This window comes from Myotis nattereri (assembly GCF_964212035.1).
Source record: "Myotis nattereri genome assembly, chromosome: 4".
Lineage (NCBI taxonomy): Eukaryota > Metazoa > Chordata > Mammalia > Chiroptera > Vespertilionidae > Myotis > Myotis nattereri.
In genome coordinates this window covers 41,362,070-41,376,551 of record NC_138079.1, presented here as the reverse complement: position 1 = coordinate 41,376,551, position 14,482 = coordinate 41,362,070, and the positions used below count along the sequence as shown (strand labels likewise).

The window sequence follows — 14,482 nt, the reverse complement described above, 5'->3', positions numbered from 1 at the left end:
ACTTTGACTAACTTCCTCCAGCGAGCTGTCTAGAACAGCCGTGGGCAAACTACGGCCCACGGGCCGGATCCGCCCGTTTGAAATGAATAAAACTATTGAAAAATAGACCGTACCCTTTTATGCAATGATGTTTACTTTGAATTTATATTAGTTCACACAAACACTCCATCCATGCTTTTGTTCCGGCCCTCTGGTCCAGTTTAAGAACCCATTGTGGCCCTCGAGTCAAAAAGTTTGCCCACCCCTGGTCTAGAATCTCTCAAAGGCAGCAGTATCAACATGGCCACACGGGGCGATGTCTCCTCTAATCCCATTTACATTCAATTCAGAATCACTTCTGCCATGATCACTTTTCATTTCTTTGCTGCACTTTCATGTTTGTTGGCTAATTCCCTCTTCCAACGATCTATTTCTGTGCAATGGCGTGGATATGGTCATGGAGACATGGTGGCAACACTGCACATCTGCTGTCTGTGCTTGAACTGAGTTAGCGGCTGGGCAGCGACCAATCACAGAGATGCTCAAGGAAGTGATGTGATTGGTCACTGATCACGCTGCACATCTGTTATTTACAGGTCTGTGGGGACGGAAGAGCTAGCAGCAAAGTCCCTACTTATGCAGTTATTTCCAGTTACAACACCATGTCCCACAATTTGAAGCATGCTATTGGGGGTCTGATGTTATTAAACTCTGAAATACATGCACATTGGAACTGTGCAAAGTCAAGTGCTGCCTGTCCTTCCTTTAAAATCTAACTACCACAACCATGCAGGGCCTTCCTCTATCTCCAGGGAGAACTCTACCTAAATCTTCTTGAAACCATCTTCCAGCCCAAAGGCCAAGAGCATGAAGGACAGGGCTCTGGTTTGAGAGGCTGCAGACGGCAGGAGACTTGGGGGCTCCCAGGGGCAATAACAGGAGCAGGGGCCATGACTCTCAGGAGTTTCCCCGACAGGGACTCCTGGGGTGCTCCATGAACCCTGATTCAACAGATGAGGACAGTGACTTCCCAAAGCAAAGCAGAGGCAAAGAAGGCTGGACCCATGTGCCCCAGCTCCTCCTCTGCAAGCTTTTCATGACGCCCCCTGATGTCCTCTGGTTCTGCTAGGAATCCTTGTACCATCCCTTTGACAAGTTTAAGCCATGTGCTGAAAAATACTGTTCCGAGGATAGCAGTCATCTATCTTTGATAGCTAAGTTAGAATGAAACTTTCCTCTGGTGAAGGGTAATTAGGAAAAGGGTGGAGACAAAACTAACTTTCCCTTAACCTAAAGATAATGCTATAAATCAGGGGTCCTCAAACTACGGCCCACGGGCCACATGCAAATACAAATATTGTATTTGTTCCCATTTTGTTTTTTTACTTCAAAATAAGATATGTGCAGTGTGCATGGGAATTTGTTCATAGTTTTTTTTTAAACTATAGTCCGGCCCTCCAATGGTCTGAGGGACAGTGAACTGGCCCCCTGTTTAAAAAGTTTGAGGACCCCTGCTATAAATGCTCATTATCATCAGTGTTCTTTAAATAAAAGTGTGTCTACACATCTCCAAATGGATCACAAATATCAACTATTAAACATCCAATTTTCAGAATATTTGGTTGGGCTATAAGCAAAACTGGGTAACAAGGAGTTTCTAGAATAGACCACATGTATGGATCCTGTACATTGTATCCACATAATACTAAAGAATTGATCAATTTGATCAGATAAGGGGTCAATTCAGTGGAGGGCTAAAAATGGCTTGGAAGCTTTCCTTCAGTGTCCCTAGGAAAGTGATGCTAATAACAGGTAAAGGTTGAGAATTTTCCAAGGGCCAGCCATTATACTTAAAGTGCTTGAAATGTCTTACGCAATAACGCTTTCAGACATTCTTTGGAAGCAGGCATTATCTCCATTTTATAGATATGGAAACAGAGGCTTGAAATGGTTAAGAGATTCGCCCACAGCCACACAGCTAGCAAGATTTGAAGAGAGGTCGGCCTGACCCCAGAGCTGTTTGTAATCATTATGTTAAGTAACCTCCTCTGGACAGTTTTATTTTTACCCCCTAAAATATAGGACCCAAATTCCTACCAACTCTGTGGCTCCCCCAGACTGGGTGGGTTAGGTAGAGGACAGTTGGTAGCAGCAGTGAGGACAGACAGGAGGGGAAACAGCGACCCCAGCAAGTCATTGAGCCTGAGTGTCTCCATGACTCGGTCCTATCACTTAGTATGTGAAGAACAGACCCTCATGAGGCCACATGATCTCTGACATATAAAATCTCCACTATGAGACAGTTCAGAAGAATCCATGTCCACACAGATGGAAAAATGAGTTCTAAAGGGAAGCGATGCCTTGCTAGGAAAAAGCTTAGGTCACAGCTGCCAGGCTGTTTCCAGTGCAGTTGGAAAGGCCAATGTGAGGGGAGGGGGACAGCACTCTAAGCAGAAACACAGTGATTCTGCACCCTGGGGGAGTAACTGTGCCTCAGGCGTTGATGAAGAAAAGGCCACTTGATTTTCAGATGTTATCATGTTGATGCGAATCTAGTGCCTCATAATATTTCCCCTTTTTTTCATCTTCTTGCCAAGAATGGAAAATATGACTTGTACTGTGAGTCACCACCACTCACCAGGAGAGACATACTCTACAGCCCCCACTGCGCTTCTCCCTAACACTTCCACGTTCCCCTCCTGACAGCACTCTGCTCCGACAGCTCCCTCGGGGTGTACAGAGCCCGGGTTACATGTCCTCATGTGGGAGCAAATTTCCCCTGGTGAACTCAGAAGCACATCCTAAAATGTTCTTATCATACAAGTTCCTCCCAAGCCCTAAGGGCTCTGGTTGATGTAGCTAATTAACATTTTTGACATGCCAGTGAAGTAACAGAATATTTTTCTCCAAGAAAGCAAAAACAAAAACAAAAATGAAGGCACTGACTAGAACATAGTATGATTCTTTTTTAAGATGGTTGCAATGTCAGCAGTAGAAGCACACACACACACACAAACACCACTATATATCATTACCCCTAGAATTAGAATGTTACAAAAATCAATAAAAACATATCCTCAGGTGAGAATTTAAAAATCAGTAACAAAGGCATCAAAGCAATTTAATGGAGTAAGGATTGTATAGTCTTTTCAACAAGTAGAACTGGAACAACTGGACATCAATATGGGAAAAGAAATGAGCCTTGACCTCCATATCACACCATACACGAAAATGAACTTGAGATAGAATATAGATCTAAAATTAAAATGTTTCTAGAAGAAAAATTAACTTCTCAACCTGGGAATAGGTAAAGATTCTTAGAACACAGAAAGCACTGACCATAAAAGAAGTGCTGAATTAGACTATGTCAAAATTAAGAATTTTGTTCTAAAGCCAGACTTATGAATATGAATAGAAAAGCCACGGGTTGTAAGAAAATATTCTCAAAATTTGACAAAGGACTTGCAATAAGAATATATAAAAAACTCCCACAACTCAATTACTTTAAAAAAGTCAACTCAATTAAAAATAGGCAAAAGATCTAATCAAACATTCACAAAAGAAGATAAATGGCTAATATCCAACCAACAAAGTGTTCAACCTTATGAGTGATGAAGAAATGAAAATTTAACCAGGAGAGAGTATGACCCACAAGATCAGCTAAAATTAAGAGACGGAAACATCAAATACAACTAAGAATTTGGAGTAACCAGAACTCTCCGATTGCTTGTAGGAGTGTAAAATGGTACAGCCACTTTGAGAAAACATCTGGAAGTACCTTATCTTATAAAAGTAAGCACACCATTATTTTATTTTGGAGGTTTTCACAAGATAATTAGGCAACTAAAATAAGATAAAAGAGGCAGTCAGACTAGAAGACATAATGACAGATTTTGTATATAGAAAATCCTAAGAAATCTACAAAAAACTGTAAGAGCTAATAAGAGTTCAGCAAGGTTGCAGAATACAACATCAAAATACAAAAAGAAAACGTACTTCTATACCATAGCAATGAACAAACCCCTCCCCCAATGAAATTAAGAAATACATCTATATTAATGGATGGAAAGACAAAATTGTTAACACTGTAATAATCCCAAAATTGATGTACAGATTTACAGCAATCACGATCAAAATTCCAACTGGTCCCCTCCACCCCCAAAATTAACAAACTGGTCCTTAAATTCATATGAAGATGCAAAGGACAAAGCCAAAACAATCTTGAAAAGTAAGGAGAAAGTTGGGGGACTCACATTTCAAAGCTATAGTAATAAAGACAGTGTCCATAAATGAACCCTCATAATTATGGTCAGTTGAATTTTGACAAAGGTGCCAAGACAATTCAACAGGAAAAGAATATTATCCCATAGACGCTGCTGGCACAACTACTAGATATCCACATGCAAAAGAATAAAGCCCTACCTAACACCAAATACAAAAACTAACTCAAAGTGGACCATAGAACTAAAAACTATAAAACTCTTAGGAAAAAACAGAGGAGTAAATCAGTGACCTTAGATTGGACCATCTATTCTTATATATGACAGCAAAACAATGTTAAATAAAAATTCCAGAATGATGCCTCCAGCCTATTAGCTTTCAAATAAAGCTAAGAATATTCAAAAAATATTATGAATGAATGCATCCATGTGTAGAATACATATACAAATACCTATCATAATCAACCTCCCAATAGAGGTTACTCTTAGGGAGGCAAAAGGATAAAGAAGGGCTTAAACAGTGCCTGTAGTCCCTTGTGTCAGAAATTTTCAGACAAACGGGTGGAATACTGTTAGTATTTGAAAGAAGGGCATATGGGTATATACATGTAAACTTTATGAATATTTGAAATACTTTACAATTTGACAAATTACATCTTTAAAAAAATGAGACTTCCTTATCACGAGCATTCACTGCCAACAAGCACAGGGCAAAAATGTAAGAAAATTAAATGAACAGATCTAGAAAACTATACTAATCCCAAGAAATATTCTGGAAGTTGCTTTGGGAATAAATACTGTTATTAGATCCCTTGTCATTGCCTTTATTCAAAATGGACTACAAAGTACGTGCACCCAGAATGATTACTGGAATTTTCCACTTGTTTGTATTCTATACAGACAGTTGTAGCTTCTGTTTATTTTAGTAAATTTCTCTCTCTCTCTCTGCTCCTAATTTTGTTTTCATCAAATTTTCCCAAGCTTAAATCTCTTCCTTTTGTGTTTTTTTTTCCCTTTCCCAAGATTTGCATTTCCTTTTCCAAGCAATGGTAAAACATTATTTTCTTTTCCATTTGCTCATAAATCAAACAATACATTTCCTTGGTTGGTTTTTCACTTTCATTTGCATGCTGGTTGATGTGCTTATATCTCTGCTGCATCTTCACTTGTCCCAAGGGCAGGACAAGCTTCCCGGTGCTAACAAGCTACAGTGTTTGTGAGGAGGAGGTTCCCATATTTAGGCCTACCAGGATGATGTGTATGCAGAGGAGGGTTTAGCAATTACCTAAAAGGGTCTCTGAAGGGGCTATGGGGAGCTGGAGGGAGGGCACACTTGCTGTTCCCTCGGTGTTAGAGCCCAGAAGGCTGCATGGCTCTAGTCACATGGGACAAGAAAGGGGAGCCTTTTGTCATTTTCTCTTCCCAGCCAACAACAACAGTTAACTTTTACTGAGCACCTTCCATGGCCAGGCAGTCTTCTAGGTTGCTATTCCATTTAACTCATAATTCCCTATGGGAGAGGCATTATCTCCACCTTCCACACAAGGCCCTGGGTAGAGAAATGGAGCAATATATGCAAGGTCCCCCAGCTGGTTAAAGGCAGGATTCACACCCAGCTGTGGCTCAGGGCAGAGCCCCGCCCTTCAGCATGCACACCCCTTCCCTTTCCGGCTGCAGCAGGATTGGGGCAGACTACTTTTGTGGTGGAAGAGTTGTTCTCCTTCATAGTCCATCATGCAATTATATTTAGACTCAAAATGGGGCAATTTTTAAGAGTGCAAAAGAAGAAAACCCAATTTGATTCTTCTAGTATGACTTTAATAAAAGCAAGCAAGACCCATATACACACACTGTGTATTATGTACAGGCATGTATGTAGGGGCAAGGATGGCTATCGACCGTAGTACCAGAAGGGCTGCTCAGACGCTGCTCATGTAACCATGTGCTCCGGGAACGATGCCCCTACTGTGTAATGGAGGCGTACCTGGATAGGATCCTGCGTCAGTCTCATGGGCCCAATGCGTACCTCCGCAGAAGACACCTGCTAAATAAAGGACAGCGCATGAGATGTCTCACGTCTGAAACGACAAGAAATGACAAATTCTTCCTTACACAGGATAGTACGTATGCCACTTCGCAGATGCTAAACAGAAAGATCCACCTTATTGATCTGGAGACAGTTTTTAAAACACCATGTCCAGCCAAAACCGGTTTGGCTCAGTGGATAGAGCGTCGGCCTGCGGACCGAAAGGTCCCAGGTTCGATTCCGGTCAAGGGCATGTACCTGGGTTGCGGGCACATCCCCAGTAGGAGATGTGCAGGAGGTGGCTGATCGATGTTTCTCTCCCATCGATGTTTCTAACTCTCTATCTCTCTCCCTTCCTCTCTGTAAAAAATCAATAAAATATATTTAAAAAAAAATAAAACACCATGTCCACACAATCCTGGTTTTGTAAAAGGATACATACCTCTATATGCACTAATAATGTCTGGGAGGTTATACCCCCAAATGTAAATGGTGGGATTTCGGGTTATTTTTACTTTACATGCATGGGTTTTTACAACAAGCATGCACTGTTTTATGGGAGGAAACACCTGAATTCAGTAACTACTTACAGGGCACCTACCATGTGCTGGGCATCATGGGAGGCTGTTATTCTGAAAATTCAGAAGACTAAAAATTTCTCTCAAGTGTGGAAGCTAAAGCATTTCTATAGCTTAAGAGGGGTTCCTATATTTAGATCTACTTTCTTACCTTCATGCTTTAGTGTGAGGAATAAACAGCTTACTCTTGCCCGTGCTTATTAGGAATAGATTACGCATGTCAACTGTATGTCCTCAAAGAAACGCCCGGCATGACAAGTCCCCACGGCTCAGGCACGAGCTCAGCGGCTCACCAGCCAATGCTGTCTGCCTGCCTTTGGCTGCAAGCGCCAAGCCCACGTGTGCATTTCTAATCACTGTGCCTGGATTTCTAAAGATGACTTGTCGTTAGACAACTGGATTGAAGGTCTTGGCCTCCCCTCCACGGATCCAGTTTTGTTTTTCTCTAAGAGGCTGCAGTCACTATTTGGAAGCTTATCCACACTCAACACACTACGGTGGCCCCTGTCAGTCCGATGGGACACCTTCAGCAACTCACAGGACCACAGACATTGCAACGACCCAAGGGCCAGAGGTCCATTTATCTTTATCAGTTAAAACACAAACAGGAAAACCGATACTTTATACTTTTGAAAACTAAAAATTGTACCTTTCTCCTTTCTTCCCCTTCCCCCATGCTTAACTCCTGATGGCATGAATTTTCTACAAAACATCACCACCAGCTGCTGACATTCTTTTCATTCTGTAAGGGTGATTCCCCTCCCACCGCTGGCATCATCTGTGCAGAAAAGACACTGGAGACTTTGGCCAGCAGAAAACTCTGAGCTCTCTGATGACATTCATCCAAGGCTTCTGGCCTCTGTGATGGGTTCTCAGGAGGGCAAAGCTTCGCTCCCCTGCTCTCTTGGCGAGGCGCCTCAGACAGTGGGTCAGGGGTCCTCAAACTGCGGCCCGCGGGCCACATGCAAATACAAATATTGTATTTGTTCCCGTTTTGTTTTTTTACTTCAAAATAAGATATGTGCAGTGTGCATAGGAATTTGTTCATAGATTTTTTTTTAAAACTATAGTCCAGCCCTCCAACGGTCTGAGGAACAGTGAACTGGCCCCCTGTTTAAAAAGTCTGAGGACCCCTGCAGTGGGTCCTTCCAGCAGGCCTGGTGCAACCAAAGCCAGTTCAGGGCCTCACGGCCTTAAACCCTTTGACCAGTGAGAAGTCCCTTCAGTGTGTCACTACGGTCTGCGAGCAAAAGTGTCACACTCAAGTTGAGCGCATCACTCTTTTTTTTAAAAAAAATTATACTTCTTTTTTCTTTTCTTTTTTTTATTGATTTTTTACAGAGAGGAAGGGAGAGGAATAGAGAGTCAGAAACATCAATGAGAGAGAAACATCGATCAGATGCCTCTTGCACACCCCCTACTGGGGATGTGCCCACAACTAAGGTACATCCCCTTGACCGGAATCAAACCCAGACCCTTCAGTCCGCAGGCCGACGTTCTATCCACTGAGCCAAACTGGATAGGTGAGCGCATCACTCTTAATGCGCCTTTTCTCTAAGCAAAGCAATGTCCTGAAAGATGTCTGTGCCGATACCAGCAGCCAGTGTACATGGACAGCCCAAGAGCAATTCCACGACAGAGACCATCACCAGGCCTCCTGCGTCACTGGGACTCCGGCCCCACCCAGCTCCACTCTTAAAAGCAATTTTATTGTCAAAACCAGACATGCTCTTTCGAAAGCAGCACAACTGCCAGAGTTTTATTAAGCTGAAAAGTTAATGATTAAGAAGAAAAGCCAATCTGGGGCCGTAAGGTAGATTTGAATGATAATCTGGGATACCCTTTCCTTTCCCTGTGATCTCTCTTGGGTTCACTTCCATCCCCCACACAGAAGCCCTGATCCAACACCACCACCTGTTAATGGTTTCTCCAGAAAAATGCTCAGAAAGGGGTCATCCAGGGGCAGAAAATAAACATATGACATAAGAAATCAATGAAAGCTTTGAAGGAATAAAGTAAAAAGGGAGTCTCTTTGGAAGGCTGGGACTGGGAGAAAGACGACGACTGTTGAAAAAATAATTATAATTCACACCTAACCAATGCAGTCCTGTATACTTCGTCAGAAACCAATACGGGCATGAACAGTTACACCCGCCATTTTAAACACCTCATGACTGTGTGACCCTCCCGCAGCCCCTTCTGTCCCAGCAGTGTGCTAGGCACTTTTACCCGAGTACTCTCAGTAGGAGACCAGTAATGGCCACGGGCATGACAACATGGAGTTTGAAAGGTAGCACTCAGTCTAGAAGATACTGTTTTCCGACCAAAAGACAGAAAGACCCACTTTCTCCACAGCCAGGATTGAAACCTCTGCCTAACCCAGCTCAGCAGGAAGCTGCCACCTGAGGCAGAGCCCAGCAGAGGAACCACAAGGCTCATGGACCCTCTCTCCGACCCCCGTCTCCCCCATCTCTGCTCATCTCCTTCCCCCAGTCACTCACACCGCCACTGCCAGCTTGGGGACCTCAGTTTACCAGCTTCCCTAGTCCTGACCCACACTTGGCTTCCTGTCTCTTGGCTTGCCTTTTCCCTCCTAGTCTGTGCTCCCAGTCATCTGACCTTGGCTTCCGTGCCCAAGGGAGGGCAACTCCCCCACAGAACGCAGAACCACTCCTCCCCGGCTCTGAGGGCTGGAGGAAAGTCGGCAGCAGGTATATTCACAGACAGCAGTTGGCAGAAGTCTGTTCCTGACACAGGCGTCTTACTGGCCTGCATTTCACCAATTTGTAAGGGCCAATTATGAACAGAAACAGGAGGCCATTTACTGATGTCTGTGTAGCCAGGCCAAGATTCGCTACTTCAAAGAGTGAACTTTGAGCAACTGCAGATGCACACATCCTCAATTAGTATATTAGCTCCGATTCCAGGAAGTGACCAAGTCTGCCGAGGACACAGAAGCAAGAAGGCGGTGGGGTCATAGGTAACGCAATTCCAGACCCTGAGAGGAGAGGAGGATGGGACGATAGTATGGAAAGCCAAGCTTCCTAGCCACTCCAACCACATGGCTTTTCCCAGCAGCCTAAGGAGGAAGGACTGCTGACCGACAGTGCAGTGTTGCCTGTCCAACATTCATAGGGCATCAAGCATTTGTCTGTACATGGTGACATACACATAAACATATATGCATGTAGCAGGGCCACCAATTCACGTTCAGATCAACAGGCTCTTTAAGGGAAATAAATAGTCCCATTTTGTAGCATTTGCTAATTCTATGGTGTAAATACTTTCACCTTAGCCAGTCACAAGCTGACAACATAGGTCCCTGGATATGCAATTAGGAAGGTATTCTTCATTCAGAAGATCTATGAGTGGCAAAATCATTCAGTCTTTGTTGATCTGCAAATGTCTATCACTGGCTTTTATTGGATAGTTTAGCAAGATTCAGAATTCTGGTTGATACACATTTTCCCTCAGAAGTTGAGAGAAAGGAGATAATTCTTCTGGTTTTTAAGGTGGGGAGATCAAGGAAGGCTTTGTACAGACAAGTAGGTCATGAAGAATAGGAAGATATAGAGACAGGGTTGGGAGAGGAAATCTCAGGCTTATGGAAAACACTAGAGGCCCAGTGCACGAAATTCACAGACAGGTAGAGTCCCTAGCGGCTGCTAGCTGCCAGCCGAGGCCTCCCTTCCCAGGCTGCCTGCCGGCTGGGGCCTTCCTTCATTCCACGCCGCCCCCTGGTGGTCAGCGCACATCATAGTGAGCGATCAAACTCCTGATCAGTTGAACTCCTGAGGGGACAATTTGCATATTAGGCTTTTATATATATAGACTAGAGGCCTGGTGCATGAATTCGTGCACAGGTGGGGTCCAGCCGGCCTGCCCTGATCAGGGTTGATCAGGGCAGGCCGGCCAGAGGAGGGGCCAAAAGAGGTTGGCCGGCTGACCCTGCCCCTGATCGGGGTAGGAGGTGCCAATCAGGGGCGGGGCCAGCCTGGCGGAGGGGTCTGGAGCTGAGCATGGGCCCAAGGCTTCCCAGGGAGGATGTCCTCAGCAAGGAAACAGAAACCACCAGAAGGCTCTGCAAACAGGCCCTGAGCTCCCTTTGGCCAGGTGGATTCAGAGCTGGTGTCTCTCTGTGTACATTAGACACAGCCTGGCACTTGTCTTTGTTGGTCAAATCCATTGCATCAAAAAACTTGTTCCCCTTCTCTTTGGGCCCTTACAACAAATGCAGGCCAACTGGAAGATGTGAACCCCAGTGGCAGAGCCAGGCCCCACAATCACCCAGAATTTAGACCTAAAACAATTGGGTAGCAATCTCCACAGAACAGAACACACTGTTTTGGAGTCTTATTTCTCCCCTAAAATGTGCCCAGCTGCTCCTCTTAAGCTGAGATAGACTGAATTAAGGAACCAAAGACCAAGTTTCCTTTGAGGTGGGATCCACCGGGAGCTGGCTGGCGGCAAGGCCCCTCACCGGCGGCTGCCTTCCCCCCAAGCTGTGTTCTCTGAGCCGGTCTGTTTCTGGCGGTGCCGGGTCTTGGACTGCTGGTCAGGCGGCAGGTCCACAGGGTTTCTCTCTGCCACCTTCCTGGCATCCCGAGCAGTACCCTCTGGCCTGGAATGCCAGGCAGCTGTCGCTAGAGCCGGAACTCAGAGAGCGAAGGAGCTGCCCCGCTGCCCGAAACTGGCGCCATGTGGGGAGGGTCGCAGCAGGGAGAGGGGTGCCCTGACCTGCCAGCCTTGGTGACAATCATCTCGGTGCCCAGCTGATTGAGCCTTTACCTCAAGCTGCACGTTCACACTGACCACCTTCGCGTTCTTTACTGGTGTCTAGGCGATGGCTGCACAACTGGCCCTGGGGCCCTCGGGCTCGGCAGCTGCAGTGGTGGTGGCCCCTGCGGCTGGCATGTCATAGCGACCAGTTGTTCTGGTCATTCCGCTGTAACGGTCGCTGAGCTTTTATTATATAGACTAGAGGCCCGGTGCACAAAAATTTCTGCACTTGGGGGTGAAGGGGGTCCCTCAGCCTGGCCTGTGCCCTCTCGCAGTCTGGGACCCCTCGGGAGATAACGACCTGCTGGCTTAGGCCTGCTCCGGGGTGGCAGAGGGCAGGCCCAATCCCTAGGTGCAGCCCCTGGTCGGGCTCAGAGCAGGGCCGATTGGGGAGTTGGGGCGCCGCCCCTGTCATGTACAGAGCAGGGCAGATTGGGAGGTTGCGATGCCACCCTCAGTCACGGTCAGGGTAGGGCCGATTGGGGGGTTGGGGCACCGCCCCCTGTCACACTCAAGGCAGGGTGGATGGGGAGGTTGCGGCGCCACCCCCTGTCACGCACAGAGCAGGGCCAATCAGGGGGGTTGGGGCTCCGTACCCTGTCATGCACAGAGCAGGGCCCATCAGGGGGTTGAGGAGCTCCCCCCTGTCACGCACAGAGCAGGGCCCATCAGGGGGTTGGGGAGCTCCCCCCTGTCACGCACAGAGCAGGGCTGATAGGGGAGTTGGGGCACTGCCCCCTGTCACACACAGAGCAGGGCGGATCAGGGGGTTGGGGTGCCACCCTCTATCACCCACAGAGCAGGGCCAATCAGGGGGTTGGGGCGCCGCCACTCTCACACTCAGGGCAGGGCCGATGGGGAGGTTATGGCTCTACTCCATCACACACAGAGCAGGGCCCATGGGGGGAGCATTGGGGCGCCGCACCCTGTCACACACAGAGCAGGGCTGATCAGGGGGTTGGGGCGCCGCACCCTGTCACATACAGAGGCGCGGGGCGATCAGGGGGTTGGGGAGCTCCCCGCTATCAGGCACAGAGCAGGGCTGATCAGGGGGTTGGGGCACCTTCCCCTGTCACAAACAGAGCAGGGCCAATAGGGAGGTTGTGGCCCCGCCCCCTATCACACACAGAGCCGCAGGGCGATCAGGGGGTTTGGGCACTGCCCCGTCACGCTGATCCCGGTGCCGGGAGGCCTCTCGGCTCCACTGATCCTGGTGCTGGGAGGCATATTACCCTTTTACTATACAGGATAGAGGCCTGGTGCATGGGTGGGGGCCAGCTGGTTTGCCCTGAAGGGTGTCCCGGATCAGGGTGGGGGTCCCCACTGGGGTGCCTGGCCAGCCTGGGTGAGGGAACGATGGCTGTTTGCAGCTGGTCACACACCCTTCAGGGTGGGGGTCCCCACTGGGGTGCCTGGCCAGTCTGGGTGAGGGGCTGAGGGCTGTTTTCAGGCTGGCGGGTGACTGAAGCTCCCAACTGCTCCTTTTTTTCTTTTTTTTTTTATTCTGGGCCAGCTTTAGCTCTGGCTCCAGCTGTGAGGCCTCTGCTGCTGAAAGCAGGTATCTGGTTTGTTTGAGTTCTATAATCAAAACATTGTATCAACTCCAGCTCTGAGATTCCAGCTGGCTGAAAGGTTTCTGGGGTTTTGTTTAGCTTCTATATTTGTAACAATGTTTCAAACTGCAAGCTCAGAGGCCGGCAAGGCAGGCGGGGAATGTTGGAGTCCTCCATCACTGAAGCAAGGAAGCCTCATGTTAGCTTCAAGCTGCCTGGCTGCCAGCCGCCATCTTGGCTGGCAGTTAATTTGCATATCTCGCTGATTAGCCAATGGGAAGGGTAGCGGATGTATGGCTAATTACCATGTTTCTCTTTTATTAGATAGGATAAGCAAATGCATGGAGGTACAATGGGGAGAAACACGATCTGGAGTGGCTGTATTAGAGACTATGAAAGTGAAGACTGGGAGAGTTTGGGGCCAGTTCCTTAGAGGAGAACGGAAGGAACCCCCTTTTTATCCTGTAGCACCAACCATAATGCAGGCTACTGAGCAGAGGATTAGCAGGTTTCATGACTTGGAGGAAAAGCATATAGATAATAGCAGATTTAGCAAAAACAAAACAGAGACACTGCTACGAGTGGAAACTACAGCAGTGTAAGCAAGTGGGGAAAATATATCTCAATGATCAAGAAAAAATTACCAAAACCCCACACATAGCTTGGCCTCATTTCAGTGGGGAGGGAATTCCAAGTTGAGCACCAGCTGGTGCAGGGAGGCAGCTGAAAGACAGAATCTCCACTGGAGAGGAACCAGGTAGTTCAGGTTGGCTAGTCACCTGTCCCAGCACCACATTCTCTGGGGGCAATTGCCACAGCTCTTAGTACTTTCAGCTTCAGGAATGTTGCTCCCTTACCTGGGTTCGAGGAAGAAGTGAGAATTCAGGAAGAAAAGTGGTACCCCAGTAAGCCCTTCCTACCCCATCTGCTCAGCATAATTTACTCATCCCGGAGGGGCACTGGTATGCCCCCTCCCCCATCTGAAGGCTGTTGGAGCCCAGCTGCGCCACTGCAGAACCGATGATCCTCCTCCCTCCCGTACCTCACAGCATAGACTTTACTGCTCCCTTAAACATCCTCTCTTTGGCAAGACTGCGTTTCTTAAGGACATAGACTCTTTTTCACAATCTTACCCCCAGCATCTCGAAGATGCTAAAATGCTGCTCAATAAATTAATGGAATTGAATTAAATTACCTCAGATGACACAGATTTCAAGTAACAGAGTCATGACCAAGACTCCATTTTTCCTGACTCCCAGGGCACTGCTCTTCCATTACGCTCCTAAATTTAGAGAATTCTGACTGCACTGCCCACCTTTCTGTGACGGATTCCTGGACTCCGTTCTG

General features: G+C 46.9%; 1 protein-coding gene across 1 annotated transcript in view; it reads right to left on the bottom strand.

Annotated features, from left to right (window-relative positions):
• The window catches only part of PDE8B (phosphodiesterase 8B), a gene marked incomplete at its 5' end in the record, with an annotated part of 176,056 nt that overhangs the window by 84,917 nt on the left and 76,657 nt on the right, over positions 1-14,482 (bottom strand). Inside the window, one exon of the mRNA XM_081090250.1 lies at positions 6,184-6,240. Within this exon, the coding sequence (XP_080946376.1) occupies positions 6,184-6,240 (57 nt within the window). The remainder of the gene's footprint in view (positions 1-6,183; positions 6,241-14,482) is intronic.